Source organism: Galeopterus variegatus, unplaced genomic scaffold (genome assembly GCF_000696425.1).
Source record: "Galeopterus variegatus unplaced genomic scaffold, G_variegatus-3.0.2 Scaffold424, whole genome shotgun sequence".
Taxonomy (NCBI): Eukaryota; Metazoa; Chordata; class Mammalia; order Dermoptera; family Cynocephalidae; genus Galeopterus; species Galeopterus variegatus.
Genome location: NW_007726535.1, coordinates 230,193 through 256,133, shown reverse-complemented (window position 1 = coordinate 256,133; position 25,941 = coordinate 230,193). Strand labels below are relative to the sequence as shown.

General features: G+C 55.3%; 2 protein-coding genes across 3 annotated transcripts in view; one reads left to right on the top strand and one right to left on the bottom strand.

The window, feature by feature from the left end:
• Window positions 1-10,058: 10,058 nt before the first annotated feature.
• Window positions 10,059-12,240, top strand: DERL3 (derlin 3). Its single transcript, XM_008568570.1, has 7 exons — window positions 10,059-10,176; window positions 10,292-10,357; window positions 10,432-10,505; window positions 10,625-10,718; window positions 11,153-11,348; window positions 11,836-11,926; window positions 12,031-12,240. Exons 1-7 carry the CDS (start codon window positions 10,084-10,086, stop codon window positions 12,122-12,124), a joined length of 708 nt encoding a protein of 235 aa, XP_008566792.1. The 5' UTR covers window positions 10,059-10,083; the 3' UTR covers window positions 12,125-12,240.
• A 2,321-nt stretch (window positions 12,241-14,561) lies between these two features.
• SMARCB1 (SWI/SNF related, matrix associated, actin dependent regulator of chromatin, subfamily b, member 1) overlaps window positions 14,562-25,941 on the bottom strand; it is a 43,678-nt gene continuing 32,298 nt past the window's right edge. For both annotated transcript variants that reach the window (XM_008568568.1, XM_008568569.1), the window contains exons 8-9: window positions 15,326-15,457; window positions 14,562-14,913 (exon numbers count right to left, since the gene is read on the bottom strand). In XM_008568568.1, the coding sequence (XP_008566790.1) occupies window positions 14,874-14,913; window positions 15,326-15,457 (172 nt within the window). In that variant the 3' untranslated portion in view covers window positions 14,562-14,873. The remainder of the gene's footprint in view (window positions 14,914-15,325; window positions 15,458-25,941) is intronic.

The window sequence follows — 25,941 nt, the reverse complement described above, 5'->3', positions numbered from 1 at the left end:
AGGAAGGCGCGCAGCTCATACTAAACACAACCGGGCGAAGCTGGCTGGCGATATTGACTCCCGCCCCGGAGCCCGCCGGCCTTTCTGCTCCTGTGCCTGCAGAAGTGGCGGGGCCGCCTCCCCGACCCGGGCCCGTCTCAGAAAATGCCCGTGCCGGGCGCGAGCTTTGTCCCCGGGCTTCCGCCTGCTCGAGGAGAACGCAGCGGCCCCGCCCCCCACTCCCGGTATTTCGGCGACACCGGCTCCGGCCGCGAGGGGGCGACAGAGCCCAGGCTCTGCCGGGGCCGGCACCACCGAGCCCCGCCCCTCCTGACGGCTCCGCGGTGGCAGTGAGACAGGAGGTCCGGCCCGCGCACCGCCGCCTGGGTGGCACTTCATCGGGAGAGCTGCCCGCTTTCTGTCTAGCCCTCCCTGCCCCTCAGCCCCTGGGCGCCCGAGTTCTGGCCGTTGTCCCCGGGCCCAGGCCCCCGCCCACCCCGGGGCGATTTCACTTCCTCTGTCCTCACACCCAGCTGTGCCAGGTGGGCCAGGCCTTGGGCCACAGCTGAGAAGCCTGGCGAGAAGCCACGGCGAATGGGCTCAGTGGGCTGAGCGGCTCTGGGCCGGCCTCTTGGCGTCGTTGGGCCTCAGTTTCCTCATTTGTCAGTGGGGTTGAGAACGATGTGGTGTCCGAGGAAGTTCTGCAGAGCCCAAGCAGCCTGTTGCTCCATGTGACTGAAGGACACCCGAAGGCCTCTCTTGCTTGTAGCATTCCCTATTCCTCCCACTTGGACTGGTATTTCTGCCCACCCCAGGAGCCTCCTGAGAGGACAGTTGGCCAGAGGTCGGGAGGCCTGCTGACCTTGCACACCAGGCTGCAGGGAGGACAGTGAGCCACCTTTGAGCACAGCAGGCCGGCCACAGGCCTGGCTGCAGCTGACACCAATGGGACTCCTGCAGTCCTAACAGGTACTTCTGTCGGAGCCTGCTTGCTCCCCTGTAAAATGGGGACATCATAACAGCTGACCTGCCCACTGCACAGGCGCTGTGCCCTCGGGCCCCTGTGTGTCTATTGCCCCTCCCTGGACCGGGCATCCTGAGGACTGACACCAGGCCCTCTTTTTTTTTTTTTTTTGGTCCTTTTTGAGACCAGCTGCACCGCGCTCAGCCAGTGAGCGCTGTGAGCGCACTGGTCATCCCTATATAGGATCCGAACCCGCGGCGGGAGCGCTGCTGTGCTCCCAGCGCCGCACTCTCCCGAGTGCGCCACGGGCTCGGCCCCCAGGCCCTCTTTTGATCCCCACACTTGTCCCAGACAGACCCTAACCTTGGGTGAGTGCTCATGGGGGGCGGCAGCCTAGCTGGACATCCCCAGCCAAGGATGGGGACAGGGGTGCAGACGGCAAGGCCCTGGGGCAGCTCCTGCAAACCCTTCCTAAAATTCTGCTTCACCCTCCTCCTCAGAGCTGGCATTCACTCAGGTTCTGGGTCTCATTTCTAACTAATGGTTCAAAAGAAAGAAAGAAGTTTGGATCCCCTTACCAGCCAGTCGCCAAAAAAGAAAAAAACAAAAAAAGATGGAAAATAAAAACCCCAACCCTACAACCAGCTGAGGCGGCCCTCTTGGCCACCTTTTGATATTTGAGGACTGAACAATGGGGCTGATTGCGGATGAGAGATTTGAAGCAGTCTTAATTAGAAGGAAAGAATCTCCTCATGGTCGGCTGTTCTAAAAATACAGTGTGTCCACATCTGGAGGGGAAGGGTGGGGGCGTGGGAGGTGGGGATGGCGGTTAGGCCAGAGTCTGAAGCACTGACGCTTGCATTCCATGGTGTGGGGGTGCCCCTCTCAGCAGGGCCCCTCCAAAGGAGGAGGGGGGATGTCAAAGCAGCCAGTCCCCTGTGGCTGGGCCACCTGCAGCAGGTTTGGTTGGGATGTAAAAGCAGAGCAGGTAGCCCATCCCTTCCTAGGTCCGCCCTCATTTCTTCAGGCAAGTCCTTTCCACACCCGAGCCTCAGTTTCCTTCACTGTACAGAGGGGACAAACAGTGGCCTGTTTTGTGCACACTGGTTCTTTTACCAACCCACACTTGACCTGGGCAGGGCGGGCCATTTAGCCACAGGCTTCTGACCAGGGAGGGGATTTTCTCTGTATTTTATGATTTGGGGTGATATTGTCAGCTTTTATGAATTTGTCATTTGTTTTGTTTGTTTTCTCATTCTAAATAGATACTCACTTCAGTACCTAACCTTGCATTTGTGATTTGCATTCATTTTCTTAAAGAGGCCCTCTAATACCTCATGAAGGTGAAGTGCACGGGAGGGCTGAGAGAATGTTTTGAGGAAAATGTGGAGCAGGGATTCTGGTGGCATCAGTGTGGGAAGACACTGGATTCTTGTCCCAGCCCGTAGGTATGATCCTCCAACCTGGTGTGGGGAGCACCAGCCCCACGTGTGGGAGCAGGGCCTGGCTGCTTGGCGGGGGTGTTGGTGGGTGCAAGCCTTGTGGGAGGTGGGGTGCAGAAATCCCTGGAAATCCCTGGGCCTTTCAGGGAGTCTCCTTCCTCTTGCCCATGGCCCTGAGTCACTGGTCCTGAGCAGGGGCTCCCAGAGTGCTGGCCCTTGTCCCTCCAGGTCTCTTCCAGGCCCAAACCAGCACTGCTTGATGATCTGGCCATTGGGCAGCACAGTGTGGCCACAGGCTCCACGAACACATGCAGGCCTGTGCAACCAGACCCCTCCATGTAGACTGCACAGACAGGCCACACAGACTCACACAGGATCTCTAAGTCTTTTAAGTCTCCATGAACTCACATCTCAGCCCTGCCACTTGGCTGACTCTGCCAAGCAGATAATCTGCTTCTCCTAAAACACCACCCCACTGAGCCTGAAAATAACTGAGCTGGGGGAGGGGAAGGCCCCCCGCTAGACGTTCTGGGGCTTTGGGGGAGATGGCTTTGACATTCCTGCACTGCCACCGCAGGAAGTGGGAATTACTGGCAATTGCCAAGGGTTGTGACAGTGGGGCATAGGCTTGGGTAGGCCCCACAGCTGGGGGCTGGGCAGAGACCATCTTGTCCAACCATCAAGGGTCAGAGACAGTGAAACAGAGGCCCAGTAGGGAGGAGGAAAGCAGCTCCGGGCAGAGTCTCATGTTGCAGACACTCCCCCAGAGCCCAGAGCTTGCAAAGAAGTTTCACCTCCAAACCAAGGCTAGAGAAGGGTCTGAGGCTGCATGGTGCTAGTTGGTTGGTGATGCCTCTCGCTCCCCTATGCCCCAGCCTTGGGGTTGGGAATGGTTCACCTCCTACCCAAAGGCCCCTTCCAATCCCCCTCATGGTGGCAAAGCCATGACTGTCATCCTGCTGTCTTGGTACCTCTTTAGCTGTGTGTCCTCAGGCAGACTCTCTGAGCCTGTTTTCTCATCTGTAATAGTAACCTACTTTAGCAGGTGGTGGCGAGGCTTATGTGAGTTTAGTGAAACCCATGGTGCAGAGTCTGGCTAGGAATCACTGAGCAACTATTATTTCCCACACTCCTCAGTGTCCTTGCCTCTCCCGTGAGCAACGCACAGGTCCATTCCTGCCTCCTCATTCCAGCCTTCCCTCAAGCCACTTCTGTTTCACCACTATCCGCATTAAGAAACCTCCTGCCCGGTGGTCCTGCCCATGACTCTTTGTCCATGAGCAGCTCACTGGTGTGGTCTCCCCTCTCTACTTGGTATGGGATTCAATGTATTCCCCCTGGCCAGAGGAAGACCTCCTGCACGACAGAGGTGGCCGCACTGCCTCTCCCCGCCTCCCCCTTCAGGCCACTGTGGATGTTCCTGCCCACAAGCATGTGAGAGCTCCGGGCCAATCGCCCATGACTCTTTGTCCATGAGCGGCTCACTGGTGTGGTCTCCCCTCTCTACTTGGTATGGGATTCAATGTCTTCCCCCTGGCCAGAGGAAGACCTCCTGCACGACAGAGGTGGCCGCACTGCCTCTCCCCACCTCCCCCTTCAGGCCACTGTGGATGTTCCTGCCCACAAGCATGTGAGAGCTCCGGGCCAATGAAACAGGCCTGAGAGAGAGGACTGTCCGGGGCCCTGCAGAATCCTTCCTTGGTACATTCTTGCTCACAAGCACTCATTCATTCGTGGCAGAGATTGGCCTTGTGGAGGAGGCCAGCCACATCAGCCACAGGAAAGGACTCCCCCCCAGAAATCTCTGACACCCTCACTGTGGAACAGAGTAGAAACTTCAAGCTGAAGGAAACTACAGACAGACGCTTCCAACCTGCCCGTTTCACAGATGGGGATGCTGAGTCCAGGCGGACAGGAAGTGGCAAGCTCCCACGGCCAGCCCCAAGACTGCAGATCCAGGCCTGGAGTCCAGGTCTACATCTTCACACATCTGCATGTTTACCAAGCCCCAGCCCGTGCCCAAACCTGCAACAGATACCAAGGCTGGAGTAGCCATTCTATGGACAACTGCAGTTCCTGGAAAAGTCTGGATCCTGCTCCAAGGCTCAGAGGGCCAGGCCTGGGACACTCCCTCTGCAGCCCTGGCCTGACACAGCCCACCTGGACAGTTTGTTGTTCTTGCATTCCAGCCATGAGCAGCTGCTGTTGTGTGGGTTCCGGATTCGGTGCTAAAAATACCCCGTGGCTCAGACAGGAAGGGCCAACGGGGACACAGCTGGTCCTGTGAGGGGCTGGCTGGAGATGCGGTGCAGGCCCATCCAGTGCAGTTCGGGATCCATGTGCTGGAAGTGGGTGGGCCCTGTGCTCACAGCCCAGGAGGAAAGGATCCTGAGGGCCAAGTGCTTAGGTCTGGCAAGGGCACTGTGTAAACACATTCACCTTATTTCTGATTCTTCTGGTTTGTTACCAGGCAGTGGGACCCTACCAGAAGGTAGATGAGCTCTGGTCCCTTCAGGGGTGATCAGGGAGGGCTTCCTGGAGTAGGGAGAGTTTCCATCACCTGCCCTTCCTTTCTTCTTTGAACGGAACATCTAGGCTGGTAGGGAAAAAAAATGAATGAATGAATGAATGAATGGTGCAGAGAGCTGGAGCTGTCCCAGAGGAGAGAAGCCAAGGCCTGAATAAGAGGTGGCAGTGGTAGTGAGGCAGACTAGAGACGGGGGAAAGGACTGGAAAGTTCCATGGGAGCATCATGTGTGACATGGGGCTGGGGGGAGGGTGCAGGGATGACCCCAGGATTCTGGATTGTCACCAGGGGCTGGTGAAGTGAGCTCTGTGAGGAGGAATGCAGCTCAGTGGGCATGTGTGGGGTGCTGTCCTGTCTGTAGGTGCTGGGAGAGCCTGGATTGGAGATTTAGGGGTCCTCTGGGGGCTGTCAGAACTGGGAATCCCAGGGTTCCTTGTTTGGCAGCAGGGAGGGTTGCAAGGCCAGGAAGGTGACATAGGGAGGAGAGACAAGGGACCACAGACCCTCCTACCCACAGCCGTTGGCACAGGAGAGAGATGTCACAGTGTCCAGCATGCCGCCTGCACCTCTGGGCCCCTGGAACTTGGGAAGCCCAGGGCTTCTCTCCATAAAGTACCCTTTGGGGGAGCCTGAAGTTCTGAGGAGAAGTGGACCCAGTGTCTCCAGAGTGTCCTGTCCTGGGCCTGAGACTGGAAAGGAAAGCCATGGACTGGTGATACAGGTCTGCTTCAGGCCCTGCTCTGTCTCCTACCAGGCCTTAGTTTCTCCACTTGAGGATCCCTGCAGCTGTGAGAACATCGGAACCCAGGGGCCGCTCCCTGCATGTCCCGCCAGCAACCCCGACGCCCGCCTGCCCCCAGCCTCCCAGGAATGTGCTCTCAGCCCCCAACCTGGGCGTCTGCCTTATCGCGGCCCCCAATCGAAGGGGAGACAGACGCCTTGTCTGTCTGCTGTTGACAATGCCAGCCCCTCCCATTAGCCCCAGTCTGACCCTGAGCGGAGGGCCGGCCAGTGCCTGCTAAGTGCCCAGAGGAGGAATACCTCCCCTTCCCCATGCTGACATGAAACCCGACCTTCCTCCACTGGCTCCTTCACGCCTGGCGGCAGGCGCCTACCCTGGCGTCAGAGGCCCTGGAGGCTCTGGATCCCACCCTGCTGCAAGCTGCTGCCACTGGGGTGTGTCTGCTCTGCCTGGCCCACCTCAAACATGACCTTGACCTGCTTCACTGGAAATCCGAGGCTATCCAGTGGGGCTTCTGTGGCCTTCCCCCATCCCCAACCTCTCAGCACCTTGGTCCAAGCCCTGATGTGTCCGGCCAGACCTTCTCACTCCATCCCCCAGGGCTCCCAGCTCTCCCCCTCCACTCCAGAGCAGGGAGCTCCTCAACCCACTCTCATCAGGCTCTGGTGCCACCCTACTTCCCAGGAAACCCCTCTCAGGGCCCTTGTGGGACCCCAGTGCTCTTGGGATCCATCTGAGACAACCCTCTCAGCCAGTTCTCCCTCTTGGCCAGTTCCAGTCTCTCCAGGGACCTCGGGGCCCTGTGAAGAACATCCCTTGTCTTCCACAATTATGTCCAAGCCTGATCTCCCCATGTGGATAAGGGCACATCTGTCTGGGCACTTTCCTCCCCTCCCTCATGCCCGCCATTATCCTGGTTACCAGGGACCTTGGCATGGCTGCATCCCCCAGTCCCTTCCCAGGCCACATCTCCGTGGGCTTCTCACTGCCTTGCTCCTGAAGCTCTCTCCTGGCTCAGCTCTGAGTCCACCCCTCTCAGCCTCCCTCAGCCTCCCCACCTGGGTTTGCCTGTTCTCTCTGACTGCTGAAGGTCAGGCTGCCCAGGCCTGGCCTCTTCTCTTCTCCATCTACCCTTGACCTTGGGAATCTCAGGAAGGACCCAGGCTACAAATAGCACTGATCGACTGATGACTGACACTCACATGCGTACTGCATGCCCCAACCTCTCCCCCAATACCACACTCAAGATTTGTCCCAGTGGGTCTCACACAGATGCCTCAAACTCAGTGAGGCCTGAACAGGACTCTCCATCCTACCTGCCTTCTCCCCACACACTCTCCATATTGATATAGGAGGTGTCAGTTTCCCTGGGTTTAGGTTTCAGGTCATGCCTCTGGGTTTCCAGCCACTCCCTGAGGGCTCAGGCCCCCTCCCCTGGGCTCTCCCCTGGAAGAAAGTTACTGTTGCCAGTTAGACCTATTTTCAGCAGGAACAGGGGGAAAATGAGATCATAAGGGGCTGGCTTATGCAAATCCAGTGGCTGGGCCTGCTTGGTAGAGCACAGAATATTCTTGAATATGCCTGGTGCCTGTGATAGAGTCTGACCAATGAACATACTCCAGGAAGAGACCAACTGAGCATGTGCAAGACTGAATATTACATAACTGGGAACCACCCCCTTAATTGAATATTCATCAGATAGGGAAACTATAAAGGCCAAATCCCAGCAGCAGGTGGAGCTGTTGCTCACTTTCCTGGAGGGAATCTGGCATGCTGGCTGAGGTATGTATAGCTTACTTGGTATCTACCTTACTTTCAGCAGCAGCTGCTCATTCTCTAGAGCAAGCCTGCACTTTGTACTGAACTTTGTTATGTTTTCTTTGCTTTTCTGTTAGACCTGATGTCTGTACTGAACTTACTTTTGGTATGGGTCCTGCTAAGTCTCTGGAGCTATGCCTCCCTCTCTCTGTGGAACCTGTATTTCTTGTCTATTTTATTAAACTTGTTCTCACTGTCTACTGTGACTCTGTCATTGAATTCTTTCCTGTGGCAGAATTGAGAATCTGGTAAGAGGACGGGGCTGGTTGAGGCCGGCTGGTTGAGGCCGACTGTCAGGCTTCCTGGACCCTACCTCTGACATCTATATCAGTAAAGACCATCCATTCTGTGGCTCAGCCCTTGAAATCACCCTTGACCAGTCCTGTCCAGTCTGTGGGGAAACCTACATCCAACCCTCCTCACCCTCCAGGTCACCACTGCCCAAGTCACCACTGTCCCTGGAAGCCTCCCCTGCTCACTGATTCCTCTGGCAGTCTACTGCCCTCACAGTAGATGCAGAAATTTTTTTTTTAATGTAGTAAAATATATATAATATGTCTCAACCATTTTTAGGTGTGTTTAGTAGTATTAAATACAGTCATATTCTTGAGCAACCATCACCACCACCCATCTCCAGAACTTGTTCATTTTCCCAAACTGAAACTCCGCACCCATTAAATAGTAACTCCCCATTCCCCTTTAATATAAGTGGAATCATAAAGTATTTGTCCTTTCGTGACTGGTTTATTTCACTTAGCATAATGTCTTCAAGGATAATCCATGTTGTAGCACGTATCAGAATTTCATTCCCTTAGGGCTGAATAATATTCCATTGTATGGATGTACCACATTGTGTTTATCTATTCATCTGTCAATGGACCTTTGGGCTGTTTCCTTCCACCTTTGGCTATTGTAAATGATGTTGCTATGAACATGGTGTACAAATCTCTCTTCAAGTCTCTTCTTTAAATTCTTTGGATATATACCCAGAAGTAGAATTCTATTTTTAATTTTTTAATTAAATTGGAAATTAATGGTAATTCTATTTAAAATTTTTGAGTAATGGCCATACTGTTTTCTACATGGGCTGCACCATTTTATATTCCCACCAACTGTGCACAAAGTTTACAGTTTTTCCATATTCTCACCTGTTATTGTTTTCTCGTTGTTGTTGTTTTAATAGTAACCATCCTAATGGAAACAGGGATCTTCAAAAAGTGACAATCAAACGTCACTTCTTCACAGAGGTTTCCCAGATCACCCCATCTAGCACCGCGGCACCCACCACTCACTTTGCGTTCTTTTCTTTTTTTTTAAAAGATGACCGGTAAGGGGATCTTAACCCTTGATTTGGTGTTGTCAGCACCACGCTCAGCCAGTGAGCGAAAGTAACCATCCTAATGGAAACAGGGATCTTCAAAAAGTGACAATCAAACGTCACTTCTTCACAGAGGTTTCCCAGATCGCCCCATCTAGCACCGCGGCACCCACCACTCACTTTGCGTTCTTTTCTTTTTTTTTAAAAGATGACCGGGAAGGGGATCTTAACCCTTGATTTGGTGTTGTCAGCACCACGCTCAGCCAGTGAGCGAACCGGCCATCCCTATATGGGATCCGAACCCGGGGCCTTGGTGTTATCAGCACCGCACTCTCCCGAGTGAGCCACGGGCCGGCCCGCACTTTACGTTATTTTCTATTAGCGAATTGTCCCATCAGCACTAGTTAATGGTGCTAGTGACTATCTTCTTGGCCGGACCGTAAGGGACAGCATCTTTTGTTGGCTGCTGTATCCCCAGCATCTAAAGCACTGCCCAGCACACAGTCGGTGATCGATAAAAAGTTGAATGAATGAATGAATAAATGTAGTTTCTCTCTTCCACCAACATTTCGAGGCCCTCTCCAGCCTGTGCACTTGCTCCGGACCATCTCACCACCCCCGCGTCCCACCCAGGGCTGCACGTCCCCAGCCCTGGCCCCTCTGGCGGGCCCCCGGAAAGACCCCCGACAAGAACCAGCAAGTTTGAGGGGCACCTTGGACATCTGGGGGATTTGGACAGTTCCTGAGAGCCTCTGCTGTAGGGTACGTGGGCATTTCCCTTCCGTTCCTCTCAGAGGGGAAACGCCCGGTTCGCCAGCGACGGGGTGGTGGACCAGCAAGGACCCGGCGCGGCCGGACTCTGAGTCCCTCCTCGCCCTACCCACGCCCCCTGTGGCCTCTCCCCTTTCCGGTCTCTGGGCACCAGTCTCGGGTCTCGCCCCGCCCCAGCGATGCCGTGTGTCCTCGCTATTGGTCCTTCCCTAGAATGCCGCGAAGCGACCAGTTCCTCATTGGCCACAGGTTCTCCCGCTCCGCCAGCGCAGCCACAACAACCGCCACGTGCTCAACCATGCGGCCTGCTCATTGGCCACCAGTCTCAACCCGCCCACTCTCCCTTTCGCCCCCGACTTCCCTCTTCCTCCTTCCATTGGCTACCCGGCCCTGGACCCTCCCCTCTAGCCTGTGCGCCCTGTGCCTCGCCTGCAGATTGGCCGAAGAAGGGAGTGAGGCGGGTCTAGGAAGCCGGTTAAAGAGTGCGCTGCGTGTCGGGCCACGCGTGCATGAGAAAGTTCAATGGCGTGGCAGGGGCTGGCAGCTGAGTTCCTGCAGGTGCCGGCGGTGACACGGATCTACACCGCGGCCTGCGTCCTTACCACCGCCGCCGTGGTGAGCGGGCCGAGCGGGGGTTACAGCACCTGACCCGGGAAAGGGTGTAGGGAGGGGCGCCAAGGTTATGGCCTGGATTCCGGGGCCAGCCCCTGACACGCCCCTGCTTCCACAGCAGCTGGAGCTCCTCACCCCCTTCCAGCTCTACTTCAATCCGCACCTCGTGTTCCGGAAGTTCCAGGTGAGGCTGCCCCGCCCCGTACACCTGTCGGCCCGACCCCATCCGCCCCGCGCCTGACCGCCAGCCTTCCGCAGGTCTGGAGGCTCGTCACCAGCTTCCTCTTCTTCGGGCCCCTGGGATTCAGCTTCTTCTTCAACATGCTCTTCGTGTATCCTGTGCCGCGCGGACCCAGGCAGGGCGGGGGGGCGGGCCCGCTAGGCCGGGAGCGGCCGCGAGTGGGGAAACTGAGGCCTCGGCCGGGTGGCACTTCCTATACCGACGCCGCAGGTTCCGCTACTGCCGCATGCTGGAGGAGGGCTCCTTCCGGGGCCGTACAGCCGACTTTGTCTTCATGTTTCTCTTTGGGGGCGTCCTTATGATTGTATCCTTCCAGCGGGCTCTGTAACCTCAGGCCCTGGCGCCCAGGCTGGAGAGGGCCAGGGTTATTCACTGCATTTTAGGATGTGTAGAGTGTCTATCGTGTGCTCAGCTCTAGGTCCCAGGGCTAGATCTTCAGTGCTGTACGCAAAATTCTACAGGGTAATACACAGGAGAGCCAGCTGCGGGGTGCCTGGAGCTGAGCCCTCAAGACGAGTAGCCAGTAGAAACGGGGGCAGGAATGGGTAGTGGTTGGAACCGGGGATGAGGTGGATAGGTATGCAGGGCATATCTCCTGGGACCTGAAGGCCACCGAGTGATTCTGTCTGATGGGAGAATGTAGGACGATGAGGGAAGGGAAACCAGTGGAAGGGGCTTAGGAAGTCAGAGGGGTCCTGGGCATGAGGTCTGCCCCAGGGCACCTTGACTCTGGCCCAGCTGCTGGGACTCCTGGGCAGCCTGTTCTTCCTGGGCCAGGCACTTATGGCCATGCTGGTGTATGTCTGGAGCCGCCGCAGCCCTTCGGTGAGGGTCAACTTCTTCGGCCTCCTCACCTTCCAGGCTCCATTCCTGCCCTGGGCACTCATGGGCTTCTCGCTGCTGCTGGGCAACTCAATCCTCGTGGACCTGCTGGGTGAGCCTGCCTGTCCATCCTGCCCAACCTGCGCTGGCTGCTCCCCTCAGAACATGCTGTTTATGCCTCAGTGTCCCCTCTCTCCTGTGCTGGACCTCTCATCTGCCTCTCCACTCCTCTTCCTACCCTCCCAGCTCCTGTTTCTTACAGCCCCTCCAACAAGCCAGCCGGCCCACAGGATTTGCATCTTCAGGGCTGATCTGCTGATGCTTGCGTGGGTCATGGTTCCTGTTCCATGGCTCCTGCTCCTCTGGTGTTCTCGGGCCCTCCCCTCCCCAGGTCTTGCCCACCTCTGAGCCCTTTAAGTCTGTCCTTCAGGGCCAACCCTGGGCCGGCAGTCTGTGCAGGACACTGGGGCACTCATGCTGCGGGCCTGAGGTTACTCTCGTCCTGGCAAGGCCTCCAGGCTGTGGATGGAGGCCTGCAGCACGCTCTGGGACTTTGGGCTATGGAGGGTAGCCTCTGGCAGTCCATGGCTCTTTCGCAGGGATTGCTGTGGGCCACATCTACTACTTCCTAGAGGATGTCTTCCCCAACCAGCCTGGAGGCAAGAGGCTGCTGCTGACCCCTGGCTTCCTGTGAGTGCTGGAGATGACCACCCTCCCCTATGTTCCCTCAGACAGCTCCCCACCCCATGGGGGACCTGTGTGGGCCTCAGTTCAGCGTGGGCCCCTTCCCACAGGAAACTGCTACTGGATACCCCTGAGGAGGACCCCAATTACCTGCCCCTCCCTGAGGAGCAGCCAGAACCCCATCTGCCGCCCCCACAACAGTGATACCACCCAGGGCCAGCACCAGAGGTTCCTGGAAGGCCTCTACCCTACCTCGAACCCCTGCTTGCAGCACAGCAACCCAGCCTGGAGCCTGGGTCCATGCAAAGGCCCAACCGAATAAACAACCACCTGCAGCCTCTTGGGCCATAGCACTAGCTCCCTCTGCCTCGGCTGGCCACATGGTTCCATGCCTACCCTCAGCCCAATTGCAGATGGTAGGATGAGGGCCCACAGAGAGCAAAGAACTTGCCCCCAGTCACCGAGCAGAGCTTTGAGCTCACATGACAGAATCGGGGTTCTCAACCCTACCAGTGCCTTGATAGAGCCTTGGGCAAGTCCTACCCAACCTGGGCTTCTGCTCCTTGCTGGTCAGCAAGAGAGTTGGCCAGGTCTCAGCAGCTGCCAGGACAGGGCTGTCCCAGGTTGTGCTGAGCCCAGTCTACAGGTGCCCCTGCTCCCAGTGCCTTCAGGCTGATGGCAACCAGGCCTCTCCCATCCCTCATCAGCAACCTTGAAAAACGGACCTTTGCTTCATTTTCCAGTGGGTGACACCAAGGCCCTGTGGGGTCAGGTGCAGAGGAGGTCCAGGACTGGGTCCTCTGCCCTTTCTGTGAACTCAAAGCCTTGAGAAGTTTTCGCCTTGGCAGAGTCCTCTGGCTGGCTGAGGCAGAGACCTCTGGGATGTTCTGTCCCTGCCATTTTAGCTGAGGACCTGTGTGAGCCTCATCTGACCGCCGCAATTTACTTTTCTCTCCTGTAACGTGGGCATCAGATGACCTGGCCAGCTTTCCATGTGGCTCTAGGCCTGTCCATGCTGTGGTTTATTCCTGGATGCTCAGCAGCACGGGGGGCTCTCCCAGCCACAAGTTGTCATTCTCATAACAAAAATGTTCTCTGTTGAGTCCGACCTCAGGTTTGCAGCAGTGTGGGCTGGTGGTGTCAGAGTTGCTGGCCCTTCCCCAGACCCCTTGCAGGCAGCGGGTCTGCCTGCCCAGTGTGTGAGGTGGGAAGGGTTCCTTCCATCCCACCAGCTGTAGGGGCACAGGGCTGTCTCTTCCCTGATGGACTGGGCTAGCATCTTTCATGTCCAAAGCTGGCCAGCTGGGGCTGGAATCATCCCCTGTGTTCAGGGCCTTCCATTGAAGCCTGGCTGTGGGGCTCTGGTGAGCTCCACTCTGATGGAGGACAGAGATCCTGAGTACCAACTCCTGGGAATGGTAGTGTCCTAGTACATGCTGATAGGAGCTCTTGGCCCAGAGAGCCAGGCCCATCCTAGCAACCAAGAACCCCAATCCCTACTCAGAGCTCTGTCCCTGCCCCACATGGGGCTCAGGTTGGGAGCCAAGTCCCTCAGGGACCCTGCCATGTTCCCAGGGAGCAGGGACCCTGCCAGGGAAGGACCTGCCAGCAGCTAAGCATGGTACCACGCAGTGCTGGGGGTCTGGGACCACTATCTTCAATAAGACTGGAGTTTTGTGCCTAGTTTCTCAAGTAGTGCTTGGCTCAGAAGAGACTCATATGTGCCACCTTCACGGGTCCTATGTCCATTTTTTAGAGTGTGGACACTTCCCCATTACAGACAAGAACACAGAGGACAACGAGCTCATTGGAGGGAGAGTTGGGAAGGGGCTCAGAGCTGTGACTCCTCTCTACACACATCAACCCCAAGAACCAGCACTGGGCCGGGTGTGTTATCCCATATTCCATACAACCTGCCTGGGAGGGAGGAGCTGGCCCAGGCCACAGGGGCTCAGAGCTGTGACTCCTCTCTACACACATCAACCCCAAGAACCAGCACTGGGTCGGGTGTGTTATCCCATATTCCATACAACCTGCCTGGGAGGGAGGAGCTGGCCCAGGCCACAGCACCAGCCAGGGGGAGATGGACTCCAGTCAACCTGGAGCTGGAATAGATGGGCCCTCCTGCACCCAGGCTGGTGACACCCCAGAAGTGCCCACGCAGAACTGGGCCTTCTGCAAGGAACTCCAGAGCAGTGATGCCCTCAGCTGGCAGCAGCCTACAGCCTATCTGGATGTGGTAGAGCCAGGGATATCCAGGGACAGCTAGAGGGCCTGGGCTCCTCCCTACAGGCCAGCAAAGGGGGCAGGGGCAGGGCTGTCACTGAAAGGCTGGTGAGCACCCTGCCCTCTAAGCCTCACAGAGCCAACACTTCTCATTTCTCCCCCCCCCAACGCAAGGACGTGCCAAGTATAGGCGACAGATGGGAAGCTGGAGAGCCCAAGGAAAAGCAAGGACTGGGCTCTGACTCCAGGGCCTTGCAGGGTGCTGGGGTGGCTGACAATGGAGCCCTGTTAACCCCCACCTGGGAAGCTGAGGCAGAGAATGAGAGGCTTGGCATGTTGGTCTTGGCCACACCAACCCCAGCCAGGCCCCAGTCCTGGCTTCTCATGATTTTTATGGTATCATCTTGAAGAAATGAACATGATCTATTGCCTTTTATTTAAAAAGAGTTGCTAGCCCTGCCTAGGGCTTCTATACAAAAACAAAACACAACCCCAAAACGAGGCTTCTTCCTGACCCCGCAGACTGGGGAAGCAGGGGCAATGGACATAGGACTGAGGCCCAGCAAATGGAATGTGTGCTGGGAGAGGGTGACCTGGAAGTCCCATCCCTGCCTGTTCCTCAGGATGGCACCGGGCTGTCCCCTTGCCTCTCTCTTTGCCAGATGACGAAGGAGAAACGGTCCAATCTTCTGAGATGCTCTGTGGGAGCCAAGCACTGAGGGGCTGGTTACCAGGCCGGGGCGGTGTTGGCGAGACGCCTCATTCGCCTGGAGGAAGGAGAGGCATGAGCTGGGTCTGGCTCCCAGCCCTAGGCAGCTGCCTCCCACAGAGCTCTAGGGCAGCCAGGGTGGAGTGGGGACAGACAGGACCCCCAGGCCTTTCTTGGCCTGTTTCTGGAAGCTGCTCTTCTGTCCTGCCTGTTCTGACCCTGCCCATCTCTCCAGGGACCCTGGAATCTGGGTTTGGGCTGTGATCAGACCCAACCTGAGGACTTGCTTTTGTTCCCTGCAGGGAAACCCATGCTGGGGACTGGATGGGGCCTCCTCACCCAGGAGCCTGCCTCTGGCAACACAGGTCTCTGTCCAGAGACCATGGGTCACTGGGGAAAGGAGAAGGCTCTGGCCCTGCCCAGAAAGATGGGTGCCTGTGGGCAGAGCTAGGAGCACAGGGATGGAGTACCTTGTGTTCCGGTCCTGGTCACGGATCTTCTTCTCCATCTCGGCATCTGTCAGGGTCTCCAGCAGTGGGCACCACTGGTCTGCATCACCCGTGTTCCGGATGGCAATCTCCACTGTGGGCAGGGGGTTCTCACTGGGCAGAGAAGAGACAGAGGAGCAATTGCCAGTCCACAGAGCAGCCGCTGGAACCCTATCCCTCAGCACCCCCATCCAGGCCCTGCTCCACTGGGCCCAGCACGGCCGAGGTGAGGCTATGGCCTGGGGACTCTGGCCCATTTCTGTGCCCCAGAACTGCTGATAGGGAAGCCAGGGGATGCTCCTGTCACCTGAGCCTCAAGGGAGCGGCCACAGATGCCAGGACCTTCCTGGCAACATTAGTTTTGCCCCTGTGACCCCATGGGCTTCCCTTCAAGAGAACTCTCAACAGGCACTTTATCTGCCACCTCAGTGTCACTACTCTGCGAGACTGCGGAGGGAATGCTGCCAGCAGGGGACGGGGGCTGTGTGCCATAACTTCGTATAGCATACATTATACGAAGTTATACGAGCTGCGTGTCGGGCCAAGGACCTTCCTGGCAACATTAGTTTTGCCCCTGTGACCCCATGGGCTTCCCTTCAAGAGAACTCTCAACAGGCACTTTATCTGCCACCTCAGTGTCACTACTCTGCGAGACTGCGGAGGGAATGCTGCCAGCAGGGGACGGGGGCTGTGTGCCCAACTCTGTCCAGGCCCAGGACCCATCAGGGCCCACTGATCAGGAAACAGGACAGAGGGTGAAAGGACAGCCAAGAAGAGGAGTAGCCCAGGAGTCCCTGACACCCCTCACTGAAGGCCAAAGGGCTGGCTACTCTTGAATATTCCACACACTAGCCCCTCAGCCCACTTCACGGGGGCCAAACTAAGCCCCAGAGCAACTGGCCTATTCACTGAGGGTCAGACAGCTGGCTGGCACAGAGCTGGACCTGGAAACCATATCCCCCAACCACACTCTGCTGTGGCCCTGCAGAGACAGCCAACTCTGCTCTACGGGGCCATCTGTGCCCTCCTCTTGCCAAGTGGACACAGTGATGAGGGTGGTCAGCATGGGCAAAGTCTATGAAGGCACAGGGGTGCTGGGGGCAATGTGGTTGAGCTGTTGCCTCTTGGCCTTGGTTTCCAAATCTGTGTGAAAGGAGGCCAATGAAGTGTTGCAGCCAAGGACACCAGAAGAGCCCAAATACCTCCCACCTTCAGCGCTCAACTCCATCCTGGGAAGGCAGGACAGCTTTGAGTACTAATGGTGCTTCCAGGTTGGGTCATGCCAAATCCCATCCTGGCAGAGAAAGCCTCAGGGTGAAGCCCCAACCATGATCTTCCCTTCCCTTCCAGCTGTCACCACTGGGAACTTCCACAGTCCTTTTCTCTTCCAGCTAGTTGGCCTGCACTCGTCCCCAGAGGCTCAGTGCCCTGGGGCAAGGCCACCCACTCTACCGCAGCCCCATCAGGTGTCTGCCACCCCACAGCCTGAGCCCTGCAAAGCAGCATTAGCTTTGGGAGGCATGAGTGCAAGCATAAAGGACAGGTCCCTACTGGGCTGCCTTTGTTTTGACACTGCATCTGTAACATGGGAACAATATTTATTGCTGTGAGGGCTGCTGGAGGATTATTATTATTAAAGCAGCCAGCATACATCTGCTGAGGGGGCTTCCTAGGGGCCAGGAACTTCTCACCCAGCCTCCCTGCAGGCTGTGCACAATGTTGTGTGACTGGTCAGCTGCAGAAAAGTGTCCACACAGATCTGACTGCATACTCCTGGCTCCTCACCACCCCAGCCAGCTCGTGCCTGGCATTAACAGCCAAGGGCCAATTCTGGCCCAGGAAGGCCAGGCTCAGTGCTATCCTCAGCCCGAGGGTCTCAGGACTGTGAGCACACCAGGCATGGCCTGGGTGCTGGCTGAGGCTGGCACTGCAGACCAGAGCAGCCCCCCGCTCCCCTGCAAGGGTGGGCCGATGCTCAGCCCACCAAATTCCACACCCATGAGGCCTGGAAGCCTGAGCTCGTGGTGGTGACTCAGAGGCGAGGGACTGGGCAGTGCTGGTGCTTCTGCCCCGTGATCCCCTGGGGCCAACCCATCTTCAGCAGCTCCTGATGGCTGTTTCCCAGCCAGCGCCAGCGCCAGGTGGTTTGGCAATCCGGGAAGTGCCCAGCCTCAGACCCCAAACATTGTTCCTCACCTCGTGGGCTCCCAGCTGCCTTCCTCGGGAGGCCAAGCCGAGGGGAGCAAAACATGTTTTCCTCTTAATTTAAACAAGAGCTGGCGAGTAGGACCTGGAGGCCACTTTGTTTACCTCCCTTTGACTCTGGGAAGATTCCACTCCAGTGGGTTTGTTCTAAAATAAGAACTGCTCAAACCAATCACATAAGAATGGGCCTGGAGCCAGCACTAGCCTGCCTCGGGTTTGGGAAGCACATATAGACAGAGAGACACTGCCCTGAGTGCCAGGAAGTCCTGGGGGCTGTGGGAGCCACCCTGCTCCCACTCTTTCAAGGGAAAGATTCATAGGCTTTAAGGCCACCAGGGACCCCAGACGTTCCTATCACCCCTAAGTGTGCAGGTGGACAAAGACACCCAGGCGGGGGAGGCCTGCATCTGAGGTGACAGAGAGCCCAGAATGATGTTTGTGGAGTATCTTCAGGTTTATTTCCAATGTGATCTCACTTTCATGACCTCATGTGATGTAACAGGCAAGCTGAGCAGCATTATTATCCCTACTGTAGCAATGAGAGAATAGAGACTTCAAAGGAAAAAGACCTCCCATGGCCACTTAACTGGGAGGAGACGACAAACAAAACTTGATGTCACCATCATGTTTGCAAGCAAAGCCTCCCAGACCCCCAGGTTCAACTGATTTTTTTTTTTTTGGTTTTTAATATTCATGAGATACAAAGCTGACTGTCACCCCTCATGCCCAAGATGTGAATGCCAGATCCATACTGGCAGCATGCCCCTTACCGCAAATTGCATTTGTACCCCATGTCCCCCACCCAATTATCCCCAACCTCTCTCCCCCTCATCTTCTCCCTCCCCATTCCACTTTCTATCCAGGATCAACTGATTTTCGACAAGCATGCCAGGTCCACTCAATGGGGAAAAGAGCAGTCTTTTCAATGTGGTGCTGGGACAATACGCCTCTGGATTAGTCAGTGGATTCTTAGACAGGACACCGAAAGGAGCAACAAACTAAAAAACGTAAATTGGACTACATCAAAATAAAAACTTTTGTGCTTCAAAGGACACTATTGAGAAAGTGAAAAGGCAATCTACAACATGGGAGAAAAATATCTGCAAATCATACATCTGATAAGAAACTTCTATCTAGGAAATATAAAATAACTCTCTCTATGTAACTCAATAATAAAAAGACAAATAACCCAAGTAAAAAACAGGCAAAGGACTCAAATAGCCATTTCTCCAAAGATACACAAATGAGAGAAGAAATATACAAGAAAAGATGTTCAATATCATTAGTCATTAGGGAAACGCAAATCAAAACCACAGTTACTTCACACCCATTAGGATGGCGGTGACCAAAGAGACACAAAAGCAAGGGCTGGCGAGGACTTAGACTGGAACTTCCCACTGCCGGTGGGAATGTAAAACGGTACAGCCTCTTTGGAAAACAGTCTGGTAATTATTCAAAACGTAAACATAATGTTACCACATGATCCAGCAATTCCACTCCTAGGTGTATATACGAGAGAACTGCAAACAGGTGTTCAAACAACAAACTGTACACCAATGTTCTTAGCACCATTATTCACAATAGCCAAAAAGTGGAAAATACCTGAGTCAAGCAACTGATGAATGGATAAAGAAAATGTGCTATATCCATGCAATGGAATATTATTCAGCCATAAAAAAGAATGAAGTTCTGATACACGCTACAACATGGATGATCCTTGAAAACATGCTAATGAAGCCTGTCATAAAAGACCACATACTAGATGATTCCGTTTACATTAAGTATCCAGAAGAGGCAAATCTAGGCTGGACTGTGGCTCACTTGGGACAGCGTGGTGCTGACAACACCAAGTCAAGGGTTAAGATCCCCTTACTGGTCATCTTTAGGGGGAAAAAAAAAAAAGAGTCAAATCTACAGACGTAGATTTATGTAGAAGGTAGGTAGTGGTTGTCTAGGGCTACGAGTCTTGGGAATGAGGGTGTGGAGCTTCCTTTTGGGGTGATGAAAATGTTCTAAAATTGAATGTGGTGATGGTTTCACATCATGTGGTGATGGTTTCACATCTCTGTGAACGCACTAATAACCACTGAACTGTATATTTTAAATGGGTGAATTGTATGATATGGGAATTATATCTCGATAAAGCTGTTATAAAAACAAATAAAATCTGGGCCGGCCCGTGGCTCACTCGGGTGAGTGCGGTGCTGATAACACCAAGGCCCCGGGTTCGGATCCCATATAGGGATGGCCGGTTCGCTCACTGGCTGAGCGTGGTGCTGACAACACCAAATCAAGGGTTAAGATCCCCTTACCGGTCATCTTTTAAAAAAACAAACAAACAAACAAATAAAATCCAACATCAGGCCAGAGCTGGAGGGCACAGCTTCAGGAGTAACCTCTGTGGCTTACACTCAACCAATCCTAAGTGTCCTGGCATTCCCCAACCTAATTCCTGATGTTGTGCCAGTGTCACTGTTTCTCTGTCCCTCACTCAGGCCCAGCTGCCAAGCTCTGTGACCCTTAGTCCACATTTGCCCCACCCAGCACATACTCCTGGCAGGGCTGCTGGTATGAGGAGCGCCAGAGGGTAGGACACCCAGTGCCCAATCCACAGGCAGTCTGGAAGTGGGCCGCACCTGCCTGCCTTCTCTGAGCTCCTGCCCTGGTCCCTACCTCCTCTTTCCCACCCCAGTGCCCCGATGCCAACACCCTGCCCTGGCCATCCTCACCCCAGGTTCTAGCCACCCCCACCCACTCCCAGCTGCCCTTCTTCATGCCTGCTGCCTCTGGTGCTTTCTGTGGTCATGGCACATCCTGCACTGTGGACACCAGACAATGCCCCCATCGCTGAGGGCATGGCAGCCAGGCACTGGGCTCAGGCTGGTGGGAGATGGACAGGACTGGCTCTCAGGAATTCAGAGTCCTTCCAACTTGTGGCAACAGAGGCCCAGAATTTAAAACCCTTTTTAAGGAGTCACATGACTCAGCAGTTCCTAGGGCTCCTGGTCCAGCTCTCTGTGGGCTGAGAGCAGCCCCTGACCCTGGGGACTCAGCAGCTCCTTCTCCTTCCCCCAGGCAGGGCCTAAAGGGCAGGACAGGGCTGACGTTGGTCTCCTTGGGGGAAGAGTTAAGAGGTCCTGCCTTCTCAGCTCCTGTAAGGAGGGGCAGTGCAGTGGGAGGAAAGTGGGTTAGGGTCAGGGGACACAAGTTCCAGCACCCTTCCTTGCCACAGCGGGCCACAGTTCTGTCCCCTGGACAGTGAAGTCTGAGTCAAGCCAGCTCCTGACCCTAAGGTCCCTGTCCTGTCCTTACCAGCTCTTTTCCAGTGTGGGGTGTATCCTGGCTGTGCACAAAGAACAGGCCAGGCCCTGCGTGAAGAGTTTAAGAGGCCTGGTCGGCTAGGAAAACACAAGTAACCCTCCCGATGCCAAAAGAGATGCTCCAGATGCCTCCCAGCCCCCCAGGCAGGCCACCATGTAGGAGATGTGTGCTTGCCCCTGTCCCTAGCAGGGTGGTCTTGCCTTTAATCCCAAAGATCTGAAACCTGCACAATCAGCACCGTAGACCACAGTGGGCTGGGGGGGTCTGTGATATTCCCAGTCCACACAACTGGAATTCATTAGGTGGACGCCGATAAAGGAGAGATCCGTCTGTGAGTACTGACCTGCCACCACCATAGGCTCCCAAAGGGGTGTGCACTGGGGCCACTCTGTGAACTGCAGACAGCCTGGAACTTGGCAAGGAATTTGATGGCTTCGGTCACCCAGGGGTCAGAGCAGCAGCGATGCTGCCCTGTGCTGATGGCCAAGAAAAAAGATGCCAGGAGGCCCTGGGGGGCTTCAGCTCCTGAGCCCTGACTATGGCACTGGCAGCAACCACAGAGCTAGGCAAATGTCACCACCTTTAGTGTGCGGCTGCCAGCAGCAGCAAGTCTGCCACCTGCACCTGCGAGTCCAGAACCAGGGTTCTGACTCAACTGGCGTGTGGGGGAGGTGTGTTGATGTCACTCCCAGGACCTGTGCAATGTCACTGCTTCACAGGACCTCAAAGAGTAGACTCCAGGGCACAAGGCTACTGGCTCTTGGGCCCATTGGCTTTGGCTATAGGCGACACCAAGCCAAGGGTTCCAATCCCCTTACCGGTCACACACACACAAAAAAAGCTGGTTGAGCTCCTACCTCCTGCCAGGAACGAGCTCCCTCTGGTCCACCCCCACCCCTAGCACAGAGGACCCTGGACCATAATGTTCTGTTCACACTTCCACCTTCTCAGGCAGGCTGAATGCTGCAGGAAGGTATCAGGGTGGCCTGTCTCTTCCTCTTCCACAGCACCAGTGTGGAGCTCAGGCCAGCATGGGACTCATCAAATGTTCTCTGACTGAAGGGCAGCAGAGACACCACAGTATGGAGGAGCTGCTACACCTTCCTGACCCTGTGAGCCGGGGAGGGCCCTTGTTCACAAAGAATGCCAGTCCAACAGAGGAAGAACCAAGAGTCTGGGCAAGAGCACAGAGAGGATGCAGGGCGTGACAGCTGGGGAGAGGATGCCATGTGCATGAGGGTGGAGGGCCTCAAGGTTGCAGCTGGCACTTGGGGACTTCAGATTCACACTGATGGAACTCCTTTTGCCAGGCCCCCTGCTAAGTGCTTCCAATAGCTGTCTTTTTAACTCCAGCCCCGTCTGTGACACACCAGGGGAGCCCTACAGAGATGCACCAGGCAGGAAGGGGACAGAGCAAACAAACTTACCATGGCCAGATCGGAGCCCAAGAACATCGCAAAGGCATCACCACTCATACAGAGAAGTATCTTTCCCAAAATGGTTTTGCAGAGGAAAAAGGGAGGGAGAGATCTAAATGTGATCCTACCTGAAGGCATAGGTCTTCTGATGCCAGCTCAGCTGTCCCCGGATGCTGTATGCAATGGTGGTGACAAACTCCCCGCCCAACCCCAGCTCTGAGCACAGCTTCAGGGCAAACTTCTCCGGTGAGTTCTCCTTCTCTGACATGTCCCACTCAAACTGGTCCACCAGGGAAATGTTTCCCACATGGATGTTTAGCTGGGGCAAGAACCAAAGAACACAAGTTAGAAGCAGTCAGGACCGCCCCAGCCCAGGGAGGCCACGAGAAGGTGGGGACGAATGCTCTGGAGCCACCAGGCCTAGGGTGGACCTTGCTTAGAACCAGGGCAGGCCCTTGTCTTTCCACTTCCTCACCTGCTAAACGGAGCTGTCCCCACAAGCCTCTCAGGCTGCCCCGAGAGGCTCTGGCTCAGGGCCCGGCACAGTCATCCTTTGGGAGGCCCTGAAGTGGCCCCTGGGGGCACCGAAGTCCCACCTCACCTCTATTCCTGTCCCTCTCTCTCCCCACAGTGGCTGGTGCCCTCTTTTCTGCCTTTTGAATCCTGCTGCTCTCAATCTTTATATAACTACAAAGGCCAGGCAGGGCTCAGCTCAAGTATCACTCATCATAAACTGTCCCTGAGCCTCCATCTTAAGCCAACATCTATGCCCTTACTTTGTTTCTTTACAGAGTTTGTCCCTTGTACCAACCAGGCGAGGTGACAGGCAAGCCTGGCAGGGGAGCAGAGGTGCTAGGCCAACTCCTCCCATGTCCCTCATCCTCCAGCAGACACCCTGCTGACGTGTGACACGCAGCCAGAGAGGGCCCCGGGCATGCAGCTGGGGGGGTTTTCACAAATGGACACTAGTAACCAGCACCAAGACTCAGACAACATGGCTTGCACCCAGGAGCTCCCACCTTGGCCTTCTCCTGGGGAGCCACCATCCTGGCTCCTCACCCCAGCTTAGTTGCGCCTGTTCTGAAACTGGATGTCATGGAATCACAAAGGATGGACCCTTTGGGGCCTAGCTTTGTTCCCTAGGCATCAAGTCTGTAAGACTCCTTCCACTGTCGTGTGGGGCTGGGACTATCCCTCCCTGTTGTCCAGTGTTCTGCTGGTTGAGCAAGCCACATGCACCTGCCCAGTCATGCTCCTGCCTCTCAGCTTTAAGACGAGGATGAGGGCATGGTGAACTGGCCATTGCTCTTAGAGCCCAGCCCTGGGGGAACAGCCCAGCCCAGCCACCTTGGGCACTTCTGCCTCCCTTGCGAGAAATGAGGAAACCCCAACCCCTGACCATGTTCATGGAGCCCTGAGCCTCTGGGCCCTGTGCACCACTTTTTGCTCACTAGAATGTTCCCCTCACCTGGGCAGAACTAGCTTCTTCTCAGCATTCTGGCCTCAGCTAAGCACCAGCTCCCAAGCCCTCCCCTCCCCACCAGCCCCTTTCCATACCCTCCTGCTCTACTTTCTTTGCAGCACTTAGGCCTCTCTAAGGTGGTCTTAATCATTTGTCTACCTTTTTTCTGCCTCTCTGTCATCCCGAGAACCAGGAATGCCAGGCATGGTCTCAACAGCACTTGCTTTGGGAATGAGTGAATCCTCATGACAGCACTAGCAAGCAGAGGTAGCACTTAGGCCTCTCTAAGGTGGTCTTAATCATTTGTCTACCTTTTTTCTGCCTCTCTGTCATCCCGAGAACCAGGAATGCCAGGCACGGTCTCAACAGCACTTGCTTTGGGAATGAGTGAATCCTCATGACAGCACTAGCAAGCAGAGGGAGGAAGCCAGGTGCGGAGCTGCAGCATCCCACACGTAGCACACAGCTGGGTGGTGTGGGCTGCAGCCCAGCCTCCGAGTCCTTCCCTGTCTTCATGCTGCAGCCAGACCAGGCAATCAATGCACGTATGCATAATGAAATCAAGTGCCGAGCAAACCATGTGGGCATCAGGTCTGGAAAGAGCGTGCGGCAGCTGGCAACCCATGGAAACACCACACAGGACCCAACAGGACCTGACATGACCACGGGTGATCAGTTCACAGCCAGCAGCCAGCCCTGCCCCAGGCTCTTGCATGGTGCTGCCCATCCCCTGCCATTGGTCATTAATGCATTCATTTATTCAAAAGTACAGATTGCCTGCCTGCCAAAGGGAGACATAAATTCAAACAGTGCTGAGTACTAGTGGTAGAGACAAAGAAAGGGTAGAAAGTTGAGGCTGGCCTCAGTAGGCAGGAGAAGACATGCCAGGAAAACTGGCCTTTAGGGAGAACTCAGTGAGCCTAGAGGGGAGCCATATGGCTCCCTGAGGAAGAGCATCCCAGGCAGGGGACACAGCAAAGCAAAGAGCTCAGGAGGTGAGGCCTGGTACTGGCCTGGCCCAGTAAGGGGAGAAGGGGAGGAGATGAGGGCAGCGAGGGGCAGGGACGAGGGCTGAGTAGGGCCCTGAGGCTGTCAGAAGGTTCGGTTTCCACAGAAGGATCTGGGCAGCTTCTGGAGTGTTTGAGCAGAGGACAGACAGACACTCTAGCTGTCCTGCTGAGACCTCCCCTGGAGGGGGAGGGCAGGAGGGAGCTGTCTGGGGGTGGCCTGATAAATACAGCACTGTCCAACATAGCAGGCTTCCCTGGGCCTGCTATGCCCACCATATGGCACCTGGTCCAATCCCAGGGAGCAGGGCAGGAAACCCGACCTGAAGATGTTCTCCCAACAGCCTACCAGCTGACATCATCCCATTGGTGGTGAGTACAGATGAGTTGGTGGGTCACCAAGAAAGCCTCTTTTCCATGAAGTAGGTGACAGCCCCAGGAGGATTTATAGCTGCCTGACAACTTTCTGGGTAGCTACCCCACAAACCCCATTATGACAACAACAACAACAAAAAACCCAAAACTAAAAACTGGTACTTGATATCTGAGAAAAAAGGGAAGCTGGTTGGTCAGACTCAGGAAGGATCCTGCAATGTGGCTGACCCCAATCATTAGGAAACGTGGTTGGGTGGGTTAACCCATATGGCCTAATCCTCACCATGGTTACCGGACAAAGACTTGGCACAGACCAGACCCCTCAGGGCTGTCCTCCAGAGCCAATAGGCTGTGCCCAGGGACACAGGCAAGGCACCTGCTACTGCACCCCATTCCCCCTCAATTTCTCTCCCACAATGTCCTCTTCTTTCTCAATCATGCCCTTTTTCTGCTAGCTGATCATGATGTGAAACTGAAACAAAGGAAACAAAGGGTTAAGGAAAACAAATTCACATCTCTCTCAAAATAAAAGTATTAAATAGTAGGCTGGCTGGTAAGCTCAGTTGGTTAGAGTGTGGTGATGATAACACCAAGGTTCAGGGTTTGATCCCTGTACTGGCCAGCCACCTAAATAAATAAATAAATAAAAACAAATTCAGCAAAGTAACAGGATACAAAATTGACACATAAAAAGCAGTCGCACTTCTTTTCTTTTTTTTTTTTCTTTTTGTCTTTTTTACTGACCAGTAACGGGATTGCAACCCTCGGTGTCACGCCCGTACCGGGGACCGGCAACAGGATCGCAACCCA